The 18,520-nt window shown below is 28.0% G+C and overlaps 1 protein-coding gene across 1 annotated transcript in view; it reads left to right on the forward strand.

Moving 5' to 3' along the window:
• The window catches only part of LOC105829585, a 42,661-nt gene extending 24,620 nt beyond the window's left edge, over nt 1–18,041 (forward strand). The window contains exons 3-29 of the mRNA XM_028190777.2: nt 360–664; nt 1,339–1,497; nt 2,338–2,637; nt 2,898–3,081; nt 3,267–3,423; nt 3,496–3,577; nt 3,760–3,943; nt 4,184–4,394; nt 4,808–5,085; nt 5,219–5,418; nt 5,787–6,098; nt 6,209–6,290; nt 6,631–6,779; nt 10,877–11,192; nt 11,997–12,289; nt 12,781–12,939; nt 13,288–13,587; nt 13,826–14,009; nt 14,217–14,373; nt 14,452–14,533; nt 14,682–14,865; nt 15,160–15,364; nt 15,471–15,748; nt 15,882–16,081; nt 16,689–17,000; nt 17,268–17,349; nt 17,569–18,041. Coding sequence (XP_028046578.2) covers nt 360–664; nt 1,339–1,497; nt 2,338–2,637; nt 2,898–3,081; nt 3,267–3,423; nt 3,496–3,577; nt 3,760–3,943; nt 4,184–4,394; nt 4,808–5,085; nt 5,219–5,418; nt 5,787–6,098; nt 6,209–6,290; nt 6,631–6,779; nt 10,877–11,192; nt 11,997–12,289; nt 12,781–12,939; nt 13,288–13,587; nt 13,826–14,009; nt 14,217–14,373; nt 14,452–14,533; nt 14,682–14,865; nt 15,160–15,364; nt 15,471–15,748; nt 15,882–16,081; nt 16,689–17,000; nt 17,268–17,349; nt 17,569–17,718 — 5,505 coding nt within the window. The 3' untranslated portion in view covers nt 17,719–18,041. The remainder of the gene's footprint in view (nt 1–359; nt 665–1,338; nt 1,498–2,337; nt 2,638–2,897; nt 3,082–3,266; nt 3,424–3,495; nt 3,578–3,759; nt 3,944–4,183; nt 4,395–4,807; nt 5,086–5,218; nt 5,419–5,786; nt 6,099–6,208; nt 6,291–6,630; nt 6,780–10,876; nt 11,193–11,996; nt 12,290–12,780; nt 12,940–13,287; nt 13,588–13,825; nt 14,010–14,216; nt 14,374–14,451; nt 14,534–14,681; nt 14,866–15,159; nt 15,365–15,470; nt 15,749–15,881; nt 16,082–16,688; nt 17,001–17,267; nt 17,350–17,568) is intronic.
• Nucleotides 18,042–18,520: the final 479 nt, after the last annotated feature.

The following is an 18,520-nucleotide window of genomic DNA, read 5'->3' on the forward strand; positions in this document are numbered from 1 at the left end:
TAGTGCAATTTAAAACCCAAGCATGCTTATTAAAATTGCTTATTTTAAAAAATTATAATAATGTAAAACAAATATTTTATGAAAATAACAAAAAAGGGAAAATATTGTATTTTGTAATAATATGAAGAAAAATGATTCCTTATGATTTCTGAATTATAAGTTTTTATATGAAAAGTGATGGGAGGTTTCAGCAACCTTCCTCTACAACCTTTCTCTTTCAAAATGTCTTTGGGGACTTTAATGGCATAATTAGGAACTTTATATATAAAAATATAGTATTCAAATTTAGTAACACTTCGAAATTAAATTAGTTTTATAAATATTGTCTTATAAAAATAGAAATATTATTGATTTTTTAGGTAAAAATTTTGGTAAATGTGACAAAGGATACGGACAATGTTACATTGCACGCTGTCGACATGAAAATCGATGAGGACTTTACGAGTATCAGAGAGTACTCAGCTAACAATGAGAGCAGTAAGGCCAAAGTAATCGGGATCGTGGAGCAGAGAAATGACACAGACAGGCAGTTCCTCGTGATTAGAACATCGAACACGTTGAGAAAAGGCAAGCAATACGTCGTGCATCTCAAGTTCATTGGCCATCTGAACGACTATCTGCAAGGTTTCTACAGGAGCTCGTATACGGTCGGCAATCAGACGAGGTAAACGATGTTGCAATAAAACTTTGTGCCAAGTATAAATCAAGAATTGTTTCTCATTATTTAATTGATTTAATTAAATGTATTTAAGGGCGTGTTACACACGCACACACACACATACATACAGACAGACAGACATGCACATAACAAAATAATAAAAAAGTAATTAAGAAATGACATTGTTCTATATTACATTTGAAAATAATACAAAAACTTACCGTTTCATCTTGAATAAAAAATTATTTAAAAAGATAGAAATGTGCTCAAATGAAAATGAATATTAAGAAATAACGATAAAAATTAATTAAAATTTTAAACTTGAAATTCTAATTTACATATATGTCATTTAATTAAATAAAAAAGATATGGCTGTATTATATCGTAGATGAATTTGAACGTCAAAAGACGAACTTGAATTTATTTTCTAAAAGAAAAAGAGGAAAATAAAAACCGTTATTTTAATCATTTCACTAAAATCCTTGATTTCTAGCATTATCTCATAATCAGACTTATCAAGGCGAAGTGTTTTGATTAATGAGCAGAGCGAGTAATTATCCTTTGAACAGTCTTATTGCGGTTGCGTGTTAGCTCACGTTGTTGCGGTTTAGCTCACGTACAGGCTCAAACAAGGACTTCTGTCAACTGTTTGCTAAAGGTATCTCGGTTCTGCATTATAGATGGATTGCTACGACTCAGTTTCAACCAACGGATGCGCGCCGCGCTTTCCCGTGTTTCGACGAACCAGCTTTGAAAGCCAAGTTCCAAATCAACATAGCACGTCCCAAGAACATGACATCTATTTCGAATATGCCCAGAAAAGGGGAACCAATGCCAGTGTGAGTAACTCTGTAGTATATCATACTTTCGTGCTGGCGCCGCCGCGTCGGTTTCATAAATCTGGTTTGTATTTTCTGAAGTAATTTTCACGATTGCTATTAAATTGAATTAACTGAATGGATTTTTTTTACAATGTACATTTTGTTTAACGCAAAGTGTCTATGACAAAATTTAACATAATTAAAGCAATAGTTATTTAAGTATTCTTCTCATAAAATTTATAAAAAATATATTTTTCATTCTCTATACTAATTTATTTAGCATTGAGAAAATTTATAAATTAAAAAATATTATTACTAATATTTAAATAGAAAATAAAGGTGATAAAAAATAATTCATAATTTATTTGATAGAGATTTACGAATTATTCGAATCAGATAAAATTTGATTCGATTTTGATTTAATTCCAAACTATTCAAAAATTTCAAATCTAACAGATTCAGATTACATATATTGACAATTTGAAAAATTATATCTAAAATAATTTTATATTATGTAAACCGTATTATTTTTTCTTACATACAAACTTCATTATTATTTAAAATTCCACCCAACAATAATTACGTTAATTAAAAGTTATGTCTTAATAATTCAGTTCAATTTAATTTGATTTGAATTTTTAGAGCAAAATTTCATTGATTTAGTTCGATTCAAAGTCAAACAAAGAAATAAAATTCGATTTGATTCTATTTGGTATAAAAAAATCTTGATTCTCATTTTTCTAAAACTTGATTTTTAAAAATTCATTTCTATATTGATTCTTACATTGATTTTAAAACGAACTATTTAAGTGAGTATTGCGTAATTTTAAGAAATATTTTTTGTTGATTAATCATTAGGCCCGGCTTAGATACATACCTATGGGATCATTACGAGCGTTCGGTACCAATGTCTACGTACTTAGTGGCTTTTATAGTTTCCGACTTTGATGTACGGAAATCGGAAGATGGTAACTTTAGAGTTTGGGCGCGTCACGATGCCATTAATCAATCACAATATAGCTTAGATATTGGACCAAAAATACTCAGATACTACGAGGATTACTTCAAGATCACATTCCCATTGCCGAAGATGGATATGGTCGCGTTGCCTGATTTCTCCGCCGGCGCTATGGAGAACTGGGGATTGATAACATATAGGTAAGAAAATCAGTCACGCATTAGCAGGAATGTCTCTTCTTCATTTATCCTATATAATTTTACATTTACCTTTTTTTATAACATTAATAATGATAAACTGTTTAGAAATTTAAAGTGTAAAATAATTTATTTTTATTTTTTATTTACTCAATTTTACAAATTATTTTTAACAAAAACTTCTTTTTATATTTTTCTTTGTATAGTAATTTCATATAATAGTGACATATAGAAATAATTATTTCGTTATTTTGCCGATTTAGAGAGACAGCGATGTTGTATCAGAAAGGCATATCGACCAGCGGTAGCAAGCAACGGGTAGCCGTCGTAATAGCTCATGAGCTCGCGCATCAGTGGTTTGGAAACTTAGTGACTCCAAGTTGGTGGACAGATCTTTGGTTGAACGAAGGTTTTGCCAGTTATATGGAATACATTGGCATGAATGCGGTAAGCCGTTCAATCGATACTGCATTACACATCGCATACGATGTCAAAATAGCTATTGTAACGTTGCATTAATCGTAAATCGGTGAAAAAATTTGATTTAGAAAATGTTAAAGTGCTTTGAGCACTCATGAATATATTTTATATATTGTAATATTAAAACTTTTATACTTTTGGAACACATGCAGGTGGAACCGACGTGGAAAGCGTTGGAACAATTCGTCGTCCACGATCTTCAAAATGTATTTAGTTTAGACGCTTTAGAATCATCCCATCCCATATCCATTGAAGTCGGCCATCCGGATGAAATTAGTGAAATATTTGACAAGATATCTTATGGAAAAGGTTCTTGACAATATATATAGATTATAACAATTTTAAGTAAAATTTATAATAATTACAATTAAAATTTCTTAGGTGCTTCCATAATAAGAATGATGGATCATTTTCTCACAACAGAAGTTTTCAAGAAGGGTCTAACTAATTATTTAAATGGAAAGTGAGTAAAAATTAATTTATATTCTAAATATTTCTACTAATTAATACATAAAGCAACCTATAAAGAAACAATAATAATTAACATATTAACATTTGTACGTAATTATAAATGTAAACAATATTCTAAAAATCAATTTTTATGTAATGCAAAAATAATTGATGGTATTCTGATATATTTAATAGAGCTTATCAAAGTGCTGAGCAAAATGATTTGTGGCTTGCTTTGACCAAACAAGCTCACAAAGACAAGGTACTTGATTCAAGCGTAACTGTTAAAGAAATAATGGACACTTGGACTCTGCAAACCGGTTTTCCTCTCATTACTGTCACACGAGCCTACAATAACGGTAGCATTATACTGACACAGGTATAACTACAAATTAAATATAATGTGTAACTTATTAAATGACATATTAATAAATAAAATTTCTCTGACTCGTATAGTCATCTTTTAATTGATATTTTTTCTATTACGTATATTGTTTTGTTACAAAAAAATTATAAAGATGTATATGATATTATATTGTAGCAAATAGTTATTTGATTAATGTATTTATTACACTTTAAGTAATAATTGCATTATAAATATCGTTTGTATCTTTTGTAGGAACGCTTTCTGCTTCGTAATAGCGGCACGACGGTTACATTTGACAAGTCGGAACCATTGTGGTGGGTACCCATCACTTATACGAGCGAGAAGCAATTAAACTTCAATAATACTCAACCCATGAAATGGATGAAAGCTGAACGCTCGATTATCCTTAACGATTTGGATGTGAGCCCATCTCAGTGGGTACTTTTCAACATTCAAGAAACGGGTAATCACATTCTAATGAAATATTCATTTAAACGTTAAAGAAAGAATCAGATTTCTCTGTGACAAAAATAAGAAATACCTTTATAATTTATTAATTATATTAATCTTTATTGCTTTTATTAAGAAAATAATTGTCAGATAATTTTTGGACTTTCTCTATTACAAGTTAAAAAAAAAATCTGTTAGAAATATATCGAGAATGAGTTTTCTAACTAATAATATAAATTTTTAATTTTAAAAGATGTAAATCGAAATATATAAGGGAAACTATTGAAACTTTTAGAAGAAAAATTTTAGAAATATTTTAAAAAGTAATAGACATATTATTTATATTTAATAATAAAAATGTAAAAATATAAATAAAAATATAAATACGATGTTAGATAATATATGTATATTGTGCTTATGTGACAGGATACTATAGAGTGAATTATGATAGAGCAAATTGGCAGATGATAATCAAACAATTGAATAAGCAGAATTTCAAAGATATCTCGACGATTAATCGAGCACAGTTGATTGATGACGCTCTTAACTTAGCTAGAGCTGGCAAACTTGATTATACCATTGCTTTTGATGTTACATCTTACTTGGCCCATGAAATCGAGTATTTGCCTTGGAAAGCAGCTTTCAGTGCCATGGATTATCTTAAAGATATGTTACTCAAAACAGATGGCTATGATACATTTAGAGTATGTATTCATCACATAAAAGTACCATCAGTGTTAGATATTTCTGAAAAATATCAATAATTAATTAATTTCATAATGTTAACATAAAATATAAATAATACTTTATCATTCTCTAATCTTTAATATCCTTTAGCTATACGTATTAAAATTGCTCGACAATGTGTATAAGCAAGTTGGCTTCATTGACAAAATGGGAGATCCTCAATTGACCGTCTTCACTCGAATTGACGTTCTAAATTGGGCGTGTAACTTTGATCATGAGGATTGTGTTATGAATGCCGTACAACAATTTAAGGATTGGCGTAACACTCCTAATCCAGAAATTAACAATCCGTAAGTAAAAATATTATATTGCTTAAGATTAAATTATTGGTATATTTTTGCATTCTTTAATGCATAAGACTATAAACTAGAAAAAAATTTAGTAAAATATTTTGTTTAATGTAAAAAAAAGGGTTAGATTGGTTCTGCGAAATACATATAGGTAATAAACTATTTGTTTATATTAATTAAATGATTTTACTTAATATATTTTAATTAAATTATTTTTTATTATAACCAAATAGTTTTTCTAATGCAAGATGAATGATTTGCTGATTAGACATATTGGAATTATTATATTATAAATTCTTCGTTTATGTCTGTAGGGAATAATTAATTAAATCATTTACCTATATTTTCATAAAAACTTTGCGTTTTAGAATTTCGCCGAACTTGAAGAGCGTGGTTTATTGCACGGCCATTCGAGTAGGTGGGCAGAGCGATTGGGAATTCGCTTGGCAACAGTACCAAAGAACTAATGTAGGATCAGAGAAGGATCTGCTCTTACAGGCATTAGCCTGTACAAGAGAGGTATGGCTGTTGAATCGATTCTTAGATTGGGCTATCAAGGAGAATTCAGGAATCAGGAAGCAGGACGCCACCCGAGTTTTCGGATCGGTCGCAAATAACATTGTCGGGCAGCCACTCGTGTTTAATTACTTCAGAAACAAATGGAGGCACCTTAGAGAATAGTGAGCAATTGAGTTTTTATTTTTATATTTGTATACAATTTATATATTTTTTTAAATATTATATTTTATTTCTAGAAGCTTGATATAATAAGTTTTTTTATTACTTTCAGTTTTGGGCAGTCGCTATCGACTGTCAATAACATCATAAAGTCAGCAACAGTAGGAATAAGTACAAGATACGAATTGAAAGACGTAAGTTGAGAAGTGATGATATGGATATATTTTAGAAGTGATTTAAATTTAAAGAGATGCTGACAACTTTAGTTTTATCAATCAAATTGTGATCCATTATAATCAACAAAAAGTTACTTTTTTTAAAAACATTGCATGCAATTTAATTGACAAAACAGACCTATCACCAGCATCCTCTTAAAAGTAACTTACTTTAGGAAGTATAAATGTTGATATAATTCTTTAATAAATTTGGTAAATGGATGAACATATGTAATATATTAATTTTTAACAAGGACTTTACTTTTTCAAAGAAAAGTAATTTTTTAACGTAACCACTTTTCGTATGTTATCTTTTTAGTTGGTAGAATTTGCAAAGGAACACTTAGATGAACTTGGTACCGCAACGCGAACTATACAGCAAGTGATAGAACGTTCGGAATCCAACATACGATGGATCGACAACAATCAAGTGACGATTCTCGATTGGCTGAAGAGAAACACCGCGTAATCGTTGATACTGATAGAAAATTATTCGACTCTCTCTTTCTCTCTCTCTCTCTCTCTCTCTCTCTCTCTCTCTCTCTCTCTTTCTCTTGCGATGTTGTTTCGTGAGTGCAACATACATAAGTTGTTTGATTTTACGATCGAATTCATATCGTAGCGCCAAAGTGTTGCTCACGAAAATTTGACTGTACACGATAAACTATAAATGAGGCACGAGAAATGAAATTGTAAAATCTGTCGTTGAATCGTACAAGAGTATTATATGTTTTTGTATGTATTTGTAAATATATGGCCAGGATTAATGCGATATTTATAATGCAGAGTGGCATAACGCTCACAGTGTTTTGTGTTCACATTCCTCATTATGTGCCGTTGAAATTACGGAGTATATTTTAATATGGGAAGTGATAATATTATTAATCTCCCTTTATAATAGATTTTGAATTATAACTGCACACTTACTTTAAGTCTGAAGAAATTTACCACTGGAATCCATTAAATACCGAGAAGTAAGAAAGAGGATTCGTGTTCGAAGTAACAATTATGAGAGGTAGCAGACTTGTTGCAAAATTCTCAATTTTTAAAAGTTGTATTTTTTCTTGACTAAATGTCTGAATATATTGCTGCAAATTAATTTATAATAGATTATAGATAATTGTATATTAGGTCAAAATAATTAGAAAATAATAATTGTTGCAAATACTCATGTATAATTAATAGAAGTCGCGCTTTTAACAACTATTATGAAACATTAAACACAATTATAATATATGTCGAAAATAACTAGATAATTTTTAATCGCTCATCTTTCAATAAAGACAATAAAAATATTTATATGTAACAAATATATTATACATATGTTAAAAGATTCTTGCTTAAAAATCAAGTATCGTTTAGAGCATGAGTCAATGCTTCATGTACTTAGAATATCAAAGAATCCTCTATTCTTAATACATGAATACCCGCTATATAATCATTAATAACATTAACAATTGTGCGATAAAATCCCATATAGTAAGCTGATGTTATTTATCATTATTTTGACATGTTCGATGACATTTTGACGCCAAAGTAATGATAAGTAACGCTCAACCTAAGATTTAATTATTCATTAAAGATTAACAATGCGACTATTATGTGACAGTCTGTATTTTATAACAGCAGAATGTTATGGAAACAATATAATATTGCTTTATTTTGAAGATATCGATACATGTCATATACATATAATAAAATCGTATTGATTTTTTACAAACATTGTTATACATCTATTACATTTTTTATTAATAAAGAAACAAAAATGTATTTTTTAATTATTAATTTTCTTTATAATTTTTTAAGTAAAATTTTTTTAGTTAATTAATAATGAAAGTGATAAAAAATGATTATATTAGTTTGTTTAGTTATAACAAAACTCATAGTTTTATTATTGTTAATATAAGGTAATTCAGCATAATATGTATTAGTGCCCTATTTTACGGTAAGTACTAAAATTATATCAAATAATTTGCAAGAATTGTTTAAGGATTTAATGCACAAGCTAAATAAAAAATTAGTACAAATGCGATTATATTAATAAAGAAGCATTATTTGTATATTAATAAAATATTGGAAAATTTTTAAATAAACATCATTATTATTACTATTATTATTTATGTTTTATTTAAATTATTATTTATTATTATTATTTTACTACGTTATTTTACATTTACTAGCTATTTTTGAAACATCTGAGAAATTAATACAAGAAATAATAAGTGTCATTTTTCGGTCGAGACAAGTCTTGATGTCCAATAATAATTTTTGTGTAAATTTTTATGCAATCTCCAGTTCATGTAAACCACGTATATTCGCCAGTTTAAAATCCTTACATGAAATCAAAATAATTAATTCATAAATTAAAATAACAAACAATTTAATAGTTTTGATGCTAACATCAAGCATCTGTGAAATATTCTTTCCCCGAAAAAATCTGTAAAAATGTTATTGCGAAAAATGACGTCTTAGTTAGAAAATTTTAAAGTGAGAGAGTTTGATTTTTTATATTTTTGAAGAAATATAAACTAGATTTATTTTATTTTGAAAGACAAAGTTCCATTAGCGGCAGAAAAATATAGCTTCTTTTTATACAAATCAATCTTTATATAACTGATGTAAATATTACGATTGTTAATATTACGTAACTTGGTAACGTTCTCTTTTAAGAAAGGGATAGACAAAGTTATATCGTGCTCTGTCTCTTAAACAGTTATGCGCAAATCATTGAGCGGATGCTCAGTGTGACGGTGCGACGACGGTACGAAGGTAACTGCAACGCCGCGCCGTTACAAATTTCTTAAATTGCTTTACGTTTTTTCTCCGACGCGAGTGAAATTGACGAGACTGATTGTTATGTATAGACGTTTGGAAAGTGAAAATTTAGGCGCAACAAATTTATATAGGTGAAAAAATTTACCGATGAAAAGTTAATTGTCTGCAAATGAAAACCGCGTGATCAAACGTGTGATATTGTTTGAATTACGATGTAAAACGTTTGCTGAGCTCAGCGCAGCGTTTCTTTATTTAATACAAATTAGGTATGTTTAAGTTTCTCTTGCATAATTATAACAAAAACACTTTATTTAGCATGTATTATTTAATAAGAGGCCAAGTAGTTTATGCATTTCTTTACAATTACATAATTGTATTAATCTTTTATAAAAACATTTTTTGCAGTTAAAACGTATTACAAATTTAGAAAAAAAGAGTAAAGTATAGTTAAAATTTAAATGAGCATGTCCTCTTTTTGCGTCGTTAGACAAAGAGATATCGTTAGGCATATCATTTCAACTTCAAATATACGATCGCGTTATCTTTGCAATTGTGTTTAGCTCGACTTTTCTACTCCATTTCATTGTAAAAGATATTATGAATGTCTATATATAATATTGTCGTTTTCATTTTTCTCTTTTTATTGTTACATTCATTTACTGATATAGATAATAATATAAATATGCAAGTATTTATCATCCCTAGTTAAGGTCTATTAAATACTACAAATATTTCGAAGTATTTTTTAATTAATTAATAAATAAAATTCTTTAGTTTGATTGGTCAATCAAGTATTTCGAAGAAATTTAAATGGATGTTTATATATGTATATTTAAAGCGACTTTTACTACCGTTTTTACAAATTTGTGTATTTATTACTTTTATATAAATTAATTATTTATATAATTATAGGTGCAACCTTCTGCTGCAGCATTTATACGATAACATTACGCTGATACTGGTAATTTCTATACAAGAAGTAAAGTCTACATTTTTAATTTTATATTTTGTATATTTATATTAAAATTTATATTTAATATTTTGTGGAAATTTTAATATTATTTTAATAAAATTTGTTAAATTTATTTCTTTTAAAAAATTAAAAACAAGCATTATATATTAAACTTTTTAATATTTTTAAATGTAATAATAAAAAAAGAATTTGCAAATTAAATAGATTCTTCCATTCCATTTGATATTCGCAGACCTAGGGGATCAAATATATTTTTCAATTATGCGTCAAATTTTTTTTTATATTGTGATAAATTATTTATAATAAATGTTTTTATAATCTTATATAATTTTAAGTTACATAATTTCTTATTCGAATTTTAATCTTTAAAATGGAAAAACATGGTTTAATTACGTTAATTCTAAAGATACATTAATTTAAAATTTTGTCGGGTACATTAAACTTGCAAATTTCATTTAAGGAAATTTATGAAGAAATATTAATTAAGATTAAAGAGAATTAGTGACAATTGCACTACCCAAATAATCGCTTGAGTATCCTAATAAGGATGTCATGTTGACTAAGATCTGACGAAAACTTTTGTATGTTTTTTGAATAAGATAAAAAATTAAATCATTATTATTGATACAGTTATATAACAATAAACAAGAATAAAGAAAGAACATGAACATCATAATTTCATGGTGTAGACAATAAAAAATAATGTTCACTTATTTATAATTACGATAAGCAGTAATTAAATATTGAAAGAAGAATAAAGTTAAAAAATGCACATATGTATATCTTTGTTACCAAGTTTACGTGTAATATGACTCAGCTTTAAGGTTCTGACGACGATGGACGCGCGAACAACTACATTCAAAAACAAAAGTGACTGTTCGATTTCCTGGCGTGGTGCTATCTTCCTGGGCGTTTTTTTCCTGATCGGCTTGTTCGCTACTGGTTTATTGGTGTATTACTTTGCACCTTGTCACCAAGTTCAGACATGCTCTGGCTCAAAGACCGAAGAAGGTTTCTCGAATCTAACAACGAAAAAAATAGATGTGAAATTACCAAAAGCTATTGTGCCCGAGTTGTACAAGTTATGGCTGATACCTTTTATATGGGAGGGCAACTTCACTTTTCATGGCGAGGTAATGCTTATAAATTTAAAGCTATTTGTAATGAATAAAAAATGTTTTACATTGGTAAATTTTTTACCTTATAGGTAAATATCTTTATTAACAGACAAATATGAATTTAATTGCGTTATAAACAACTTTTTTTAGTAAGAATTAGTAATGTTTTTCATACTATGTAATTCATAATGCATAAGCTGTTACGAGGAAACGTACACAGAAAAAAAAGTAGCCAATAACATATGTAATTGCGGGCTGTCAGCTACATAAAATACTCAATGCAATAATATTGGCTATTAATGCAAGTACAATGTTGATACTGCAATAGCATATATTATTGTATTGAGTATATCTGTAGTTGGCAGTCCACAACTACATATCTAATTAAATACATTACATTTTTTAAGTGTATGTAATAAATAATGACATTTTTTACATTTATATGCTAGATTTAGGCAGATTACATATTTTTGCAATTATCAGGTTGTAATTATTAAGTTTTATTTTTGTTCTTTTTCTGTTTGTTGTAGTATGTGATGATTTTTAAAATTGCAACCGAGGTAGAGCATTTAAATGCATACCTTGTAAACTAAAGAAAGTTAAATGAGTTAAAAAATTATGCATTTTTTAAAGATTTTATATATAATTTTGAAAATTCATTGGATACTTTATAATAAAATAATGAAAGAAATTTTATACATAATTAAAAATACAGTATTCAAGTTTCGCGACATTTGAAGGAAACTCAACATTATTAATTTAATAAAGACTGTATTAAAGACTGCTTTATAAAAACACAAATATTGTTGATTTGTTTAGGTCCATATTTGGATAAACGTGACAATGGATACGTATAATGTTACATTGCATGCTGTTGACATGAAGATTGATGTAGATTTTACAAGTATTAGGGAACAATCGGCTAATAGGAGCAACGAGATCAAGATCGCGGAACAAAAAAATGATACTGATCGACAATTTTACGTGATTAGAACATCAGACAGATTAAAGAAAGGCAAGCAATACGTCGTGCATCTCAAGTTTATTGGTCAACTGAATGATGACTTGTACGGTTTCTACAGAAGCTCGTATATGGTCGGTAACCAGAAGAGGTAAACAATGTCTCAATGAAACTTAGGTAATAGTGTAAATTTTTTCTTTTTTGCTTTAACTGATTTAACGTTTTATTTAATTTAAAGTGCATTCTGATATAAAGCTTTTATTTATTAAATTTATTAATTTAATATGTAAGACCTCTGAAACTTTAATCTGTTCTGAATCAATGAAATTTTATTTGCAATATGCTATACTTATAACTGTGATTATTCGTCTCAGTGACTATTCATTGGCTTTCAGTGATTCCGATTAAGAGAAAGGTATTCTCACGGAATCTGTGTACTATCAACGAATAGTAGTGTGTATTGGTATAATATTGTTTTATACTCGGGGGCTTATTGAAGAGTTTTGATTAGAGAACAAAACGAATTGAACGAATGATTATATATTTTAAATATTTTTGCTGCGATTGCATGTTTGGCTTACGTGCAGGCTCAAAAACCTACTATCGACTGTTTGTCAAGAGTATTTGAACTCTGCATTATAGATGGATTGCTGCGACTCAATTTGAACCAACAGATGCACGTCGTGCTTTCCCATGTTTCGATGAACCGACTTTGAAAGCCAAGTTTCAGATCACCATAGCGCGTCCCATAAATATGACATCTATTTCGAATATGCCTAGAAAATGGGACCCGATTCCAGTGTAAGTAAATGTATATTATATTCTCGTGTTATTTTGACGTTGTTTCACAAATCTAATTTATCTTTTGGAATTACTTTCGTGACTACAATTAAGTTCATGATTCTATTGGATCTCTCTTTGCAATTTAGATTTTTATTTAGTGCGGAGTGTCTAAAATGTTAAATTCACAACAATTAAAAAGGTATTTGATCATAAATTGAAAAATATTTTTCTGTTGTAAGTAAAAATGTGGATGATAACAAATAATTTATTTAATTTCTTTTAAAATATTAATTTTAGAACAAATTTATTATTTAAGAGAGTAATATATATAGCTTTAAGAAACATTCTTTTTTGTTGGTAAATCAGGCCTGATCTGGACATGTATGTGTGGGATCGTTATGAGAGTTCAGTACCAATGTCCACGTATTTAGTAGCCTTTATCGTTTCCGACTTTGACGTACGGAAATCAGAAGATGGTAACTTTAGGGTTTGGGCGCGCCACGATGTCATTGATCAATCACAATACAGCTTGCAAATTGGACCGAAAGTACTCAAATACTACGAAGACTATTTCAAGATCAAGTTTCCTTTGCCAAAGATGGATATGGTCGCGTTACCTGATTTCAACGCCGGTGCTATGGAAAATTGGGGATTAATAACGTATAGGTATATAAGAACATCGAGTACATTGATAATGAATTAATACCTAATTATTTAATATTCTTAATACGTGAAATAAAAAAAAAAATTTCTTTACAAGTAGATATTATAATACAGTAAGCGAGCCGTATATTTTTATTCGCAATTAATCTATTTTGAAATGTTAGTAAAAGTTTATAATAAATCTTTGACTTGTTTGAAGTGCGGAAATACTTGCAATTAGTATGATATTTTATTAATTTAGAGAAACAGCAATGTTGTACGAAGAAGGCACAGCGACCAATGAAACCAAGCAGGAAATAGCAATGACGATATCTCATGAGCTCGCGCATCAATGGTTTGGAAATTTAGTGACTCCAAAATGGTGGACGGATCTTTGGTTAAATGAGGGTTTTGCCAGTTATATGGAATTTATTGGCACGAATGCAGTACGTTTATATGGGGATTACATATCACATGCAATGTGAAAATTATTACATATTATAACATATAACATAGCGTTGATAAATTGGCAATTTCCAAGTTTCTATTTAGAAAATATAACAGATTGTTTAATATTTTGAAGACGTTTTAAATATATTTTATAGATTATGTATTATAATAAAAATATGTTTGCATATTCTTAAAATGTGCAGGTGGAACCAACATGGAAAATGCTGGAACAATTTGTCGTTCTTGAACTTCAAAATGTATTTGGTTTAGACGTTTTGGAATCTTCCCATCCCATATCTGTTGAAGTTGGGAATCCAGATGAAATTAATGAAATTTTTGATGAGATTTCTTATAGTAAAGGTATATAATTTGTGTGTACATAACAAATTTAAAGTTAATTATATTTATATATTATTATATATTATTGAAATTGGTTAGGCGCTACCATAATAAGAATGATGGACCACTTTCTCACTGCAGAAGTTTTCAAGAAGGGTCTGACCAATTATTTAAATAAAAAGTAAGTAAAGGTTAATTAATGTTTATATATATATATATAACAATTAGAATTGATAACAATATAATTTTTTAATATAATTGTAAATATGAATATAATTATAATAAATTTCTATGTAATAAAAAAATAACTGATTCTTTATATTAAATAGAGCTTATCAAAATGCTGACCAGAATGATTTGTGGTATGCTTTGACCACTCAAGCTCATAAAGACAAAGTCCTTGACCCAAATGTAACTGTTAAAGAAATAATGGATACTTGGACTTTGCAAACCGGTTTTCCTCTAGTTACTGTATCACGAAACTATAATGATAGTAGTATTACTTTAACACAGGTATGTGAAGTTACAAATTAAATAATACTTAAATATAATTATATAATGTAAGGTAAAAAATACTTAATTATATATCTAAGGTACTTGAGTCAACAAAACAAAATAAGATATGGTTAGTTTATTTTAAAATTCTATTTATAGAAAAAAATAAAATAAATGAGAGAGAGGGAGAGAGAGAGAGAGAGAGAGAGAGAAAGAGAGAGAGAGAAAGAACAAAATTTTTACTATAATTACTCAAATATATCTTTTATTTGAAATACTTGCAAATAAAAAAAATTCGTCTGCTTTTTACAGGAACGTTTTCTGCTTGACAATAACAACACAATTACATCTAAGTCGGAACCATTATGGTGGATACCTATTACTTATACAAGTGAGAAACAATTAAATTTTAATAACACTCAACCCACAAAATGGATGAAAGCGGAACGTTCAATCATTCTTAAAAATTTAGATGTGAGTCCATCTCAGTGGGTACTTTTCAATGTGCAAGAAACTGGTAATTATATCTTGATGTGATGTTTACGATGGATCATATATATGTATACATATATACATATATTACTATAGTGAAAATAAAAAAAATACTTTTATAATACGAATAGGGTACTATAGAGTGAATTATGACATAGAAAACTGGCAAATGATAATTAAACAATTGCATAAGAAAAATTTTACAAATATCTCGACAATTAATCGAGCACAATTGATCGATGATGCTCTTAACTTAGCTAGAGCTGGTAAGCTCGATTATACCATTGCTTTTAATGTTATTTCTTATTTGATTCACGAAACCGAATATTTGCCTTGGACAGCAGCTTTCACAGGCATGAACTATCTCAATGATATGCTAATCAAAACACGAGGATATGATAAATTCAGAGTAAGTATTTATCGGACAAAAAATAGAAGTAATAAAAGTAATAGTTATCAGAGGCAAATAAATAATTAGTGCGGTGTTTCATGAAATCAAATACATGTAATATTTTATTATTGTAATCATTGATGTTCTTTAGTTATACATATTAAAACTACTCGATAGTGTATACAAGCAAGTTGGTTTTATTGACAAAGTGGAAGATTCTCAGCTGACAATTTTCACCCGAATTTACGTTCTAAATTGGGCATGTTACTTTAATCATGAAAATTGCATTACGAATGCCATGCAATACTTTAAGCGTTGGAGTAACATGTCTAATCCAGACGATAGCAATCCGTAAGTGGAAATATTTTCTCATATATTATTTAAAAATTATATCAGGGATTCCCAAAGTATGGGTTGCGAAAAATCTTTCAGTAATAAAAATTAAAATAAAAAAATAAATTACAATTATTAAATTTTGTATGAAAAATAATTTTGATCAATAGTTAAAACTGTCATTAATTGAAATAGAAAATAAAAAAATTCTTCGCATCTTTATATCTCATATACATTATATATTAGAGAGAGATAAATTAATAAAATTATATTTATTAAGAAAAAATTAAAAATTAGTAAGAAAAAAGTAAAGTGGAATAAATAAATAATTAACTTATTCTCTCTTTCTTTATATTTTTCATATCTCTTAAACCTAGTTGAGATAGCATTTACTGTTTTAAAAAATAAATCACGGCACATTCAAGTTTGGGAAACCTTGAACTATATATATTACTTATTAGCACACTTGTTGTATTTTTCGATGCATTTAACTCAAAATAATTAAGTTAATTTATTCTTATTTTTAATTTTTATGTTTTTAAAAAAATTAATTTATAATAATTAAAGTAATAAAGCCGTATATGACGTATATATTTTTTGTAATTGTGACAAACTTTACGTTTAGGATTCCGCCGAACTTAAAGAGTGTGGTTTATTGCACGGCGGTTCGAATGGGTGGACAAAGCGAATGGGAATTCGTTTGGCAACGATACTTAAAAACTAACATAGCCTCAGAAAAAAATCTATTTTTGGAAGCATTAGCGTGCACAAGAGAGATATGGTTGCTGTACCGATACTTAGATTGGGCTTTTACAGAAAACTCAGGAATCAGAAAGCAGGATGCAATTCAAGTTTTCGGATTAGTCGCATACAACGTTGCTGGGCAACCACTTGCGTTTAATTACTTTAGAAACAAATGGGCGCATCTTAGAAAATAGTAAGCTGTTATTTCCATATTTTTATGTATTTGTATATTTTTATATATGTTACTGTTATAGAAAATCTACAAGTAAAAAACATGATTAATTAGAATTGCCAATTAATTCTGCGCGCGTGTATGTGTGTGTGTGTGTGTGTGTAATTGGAAAACAACAAAACTTTTTACTATTATATTTTACATTGTTATAGATTTTTGTTTTAGATTGTATTATATTATATCTATTTGTAAAAACTTAATACAGTATAAATTTTTTATTATTTGCAGTTTTGGAATGTCAACGCAAAGTATTAATGCTATCATAAAATCCGCAACAAGGAAAATAAGTACAATACATGAATTAAAAGACGTAAGTTAAAAATTAATAGAGTGTATATATTGTAATAAATAATTTAAAACAAGTTTAACAATATTTTAAATAGAAAACATAACGTAAATATTAATATTAGTTTTTTATATATTTAATAAATGGATAAACATACCTATGTAATCAATTTTTGAAAAACAAATGCTGTTTTTGAAAAAAGTAATTTTACAATGTATTTATTTGTTATATTTTATTTTCTAGTTGACTGTATTTGCAAAAGAACATTTGACTGAACTTGGTGCAGCAACGCGAACCACGCTACAAATGATAGAGCTTGCAAAATCTAACATACAATGGTTAGACAAGTATCATGGGAAGATTTATGATTGGTTACAGAAGAAGATCGTGTAATGCTCGACACTAATAGAAAATTATTTGATTCTCTTCTGTAATGTCAAATTGTGAGTGAGTTGAGTTTAATGTTTCATATGTTTGATATTTGGTCGAATTTATCGTATTGCCAAAGTGACTCGTTGTACATAACAAATTATAAATGGAATACAAAGAGCGAAATTGCATAATAGTTTATAATTGAATTGTACGAGAGTATCATGTATTTATAAATGTATTTGTACATTTATAGTCAACAATGCGGAGTGACGCGTTTTGGGTGTGTTCAAATTTTTGATTATGTCTAAATATTTGAATAAATATGCAAATGGTCATAAAATTAATAATCCTTTTACAATAAATTTTGGGTTACTGCGGGTATAATTAATTTAAGTTTTAAGGAATTTTACCATGAATTTTATACTTTAGATATCAAAGGAACAAGGGAGATAATTTCTAGTAGAAGTAACAATAAATAATATAAAAGCAAATTTATCTTAAAGTTCTTAAATTATTTTTTCTTTTTTGGCTAAATATTTCTAAAGATTAATTTATAATTATATTATTATAGATAATTGTATATTGGATTCAAATTAAAATTTTTCTTGTTAAAACAGGAAAATTGTAAATTAATTGCTTGACGTTTATTATTACTAATATAAGTTTATAAAATTATAAATTTTTAAACAATTTAATTTATAATTAAAGTATCGCCCTATATAAATACACACACGTAATAACTATTATATATAATAGTTATTACTTGTGTGTATTTATATAGAGTGATATTTTGATTACAAGTTATTACTGGCGGGTATTTACA

Source organism: Monomorium pharaonis, chromosome 6 (genome assembly GCF_013373865.1).
Source record: "Monomorium pharaonis isolate MP-MQ-018 chromosome 6, ASM1337386v2, whole genome shotgun sequence".
NCBI lineage: Eukaryota > Metazoa > Arthropoda > Insecta > Hymenoptera > Formicidae > Monomorium > Monomorium pharaonis.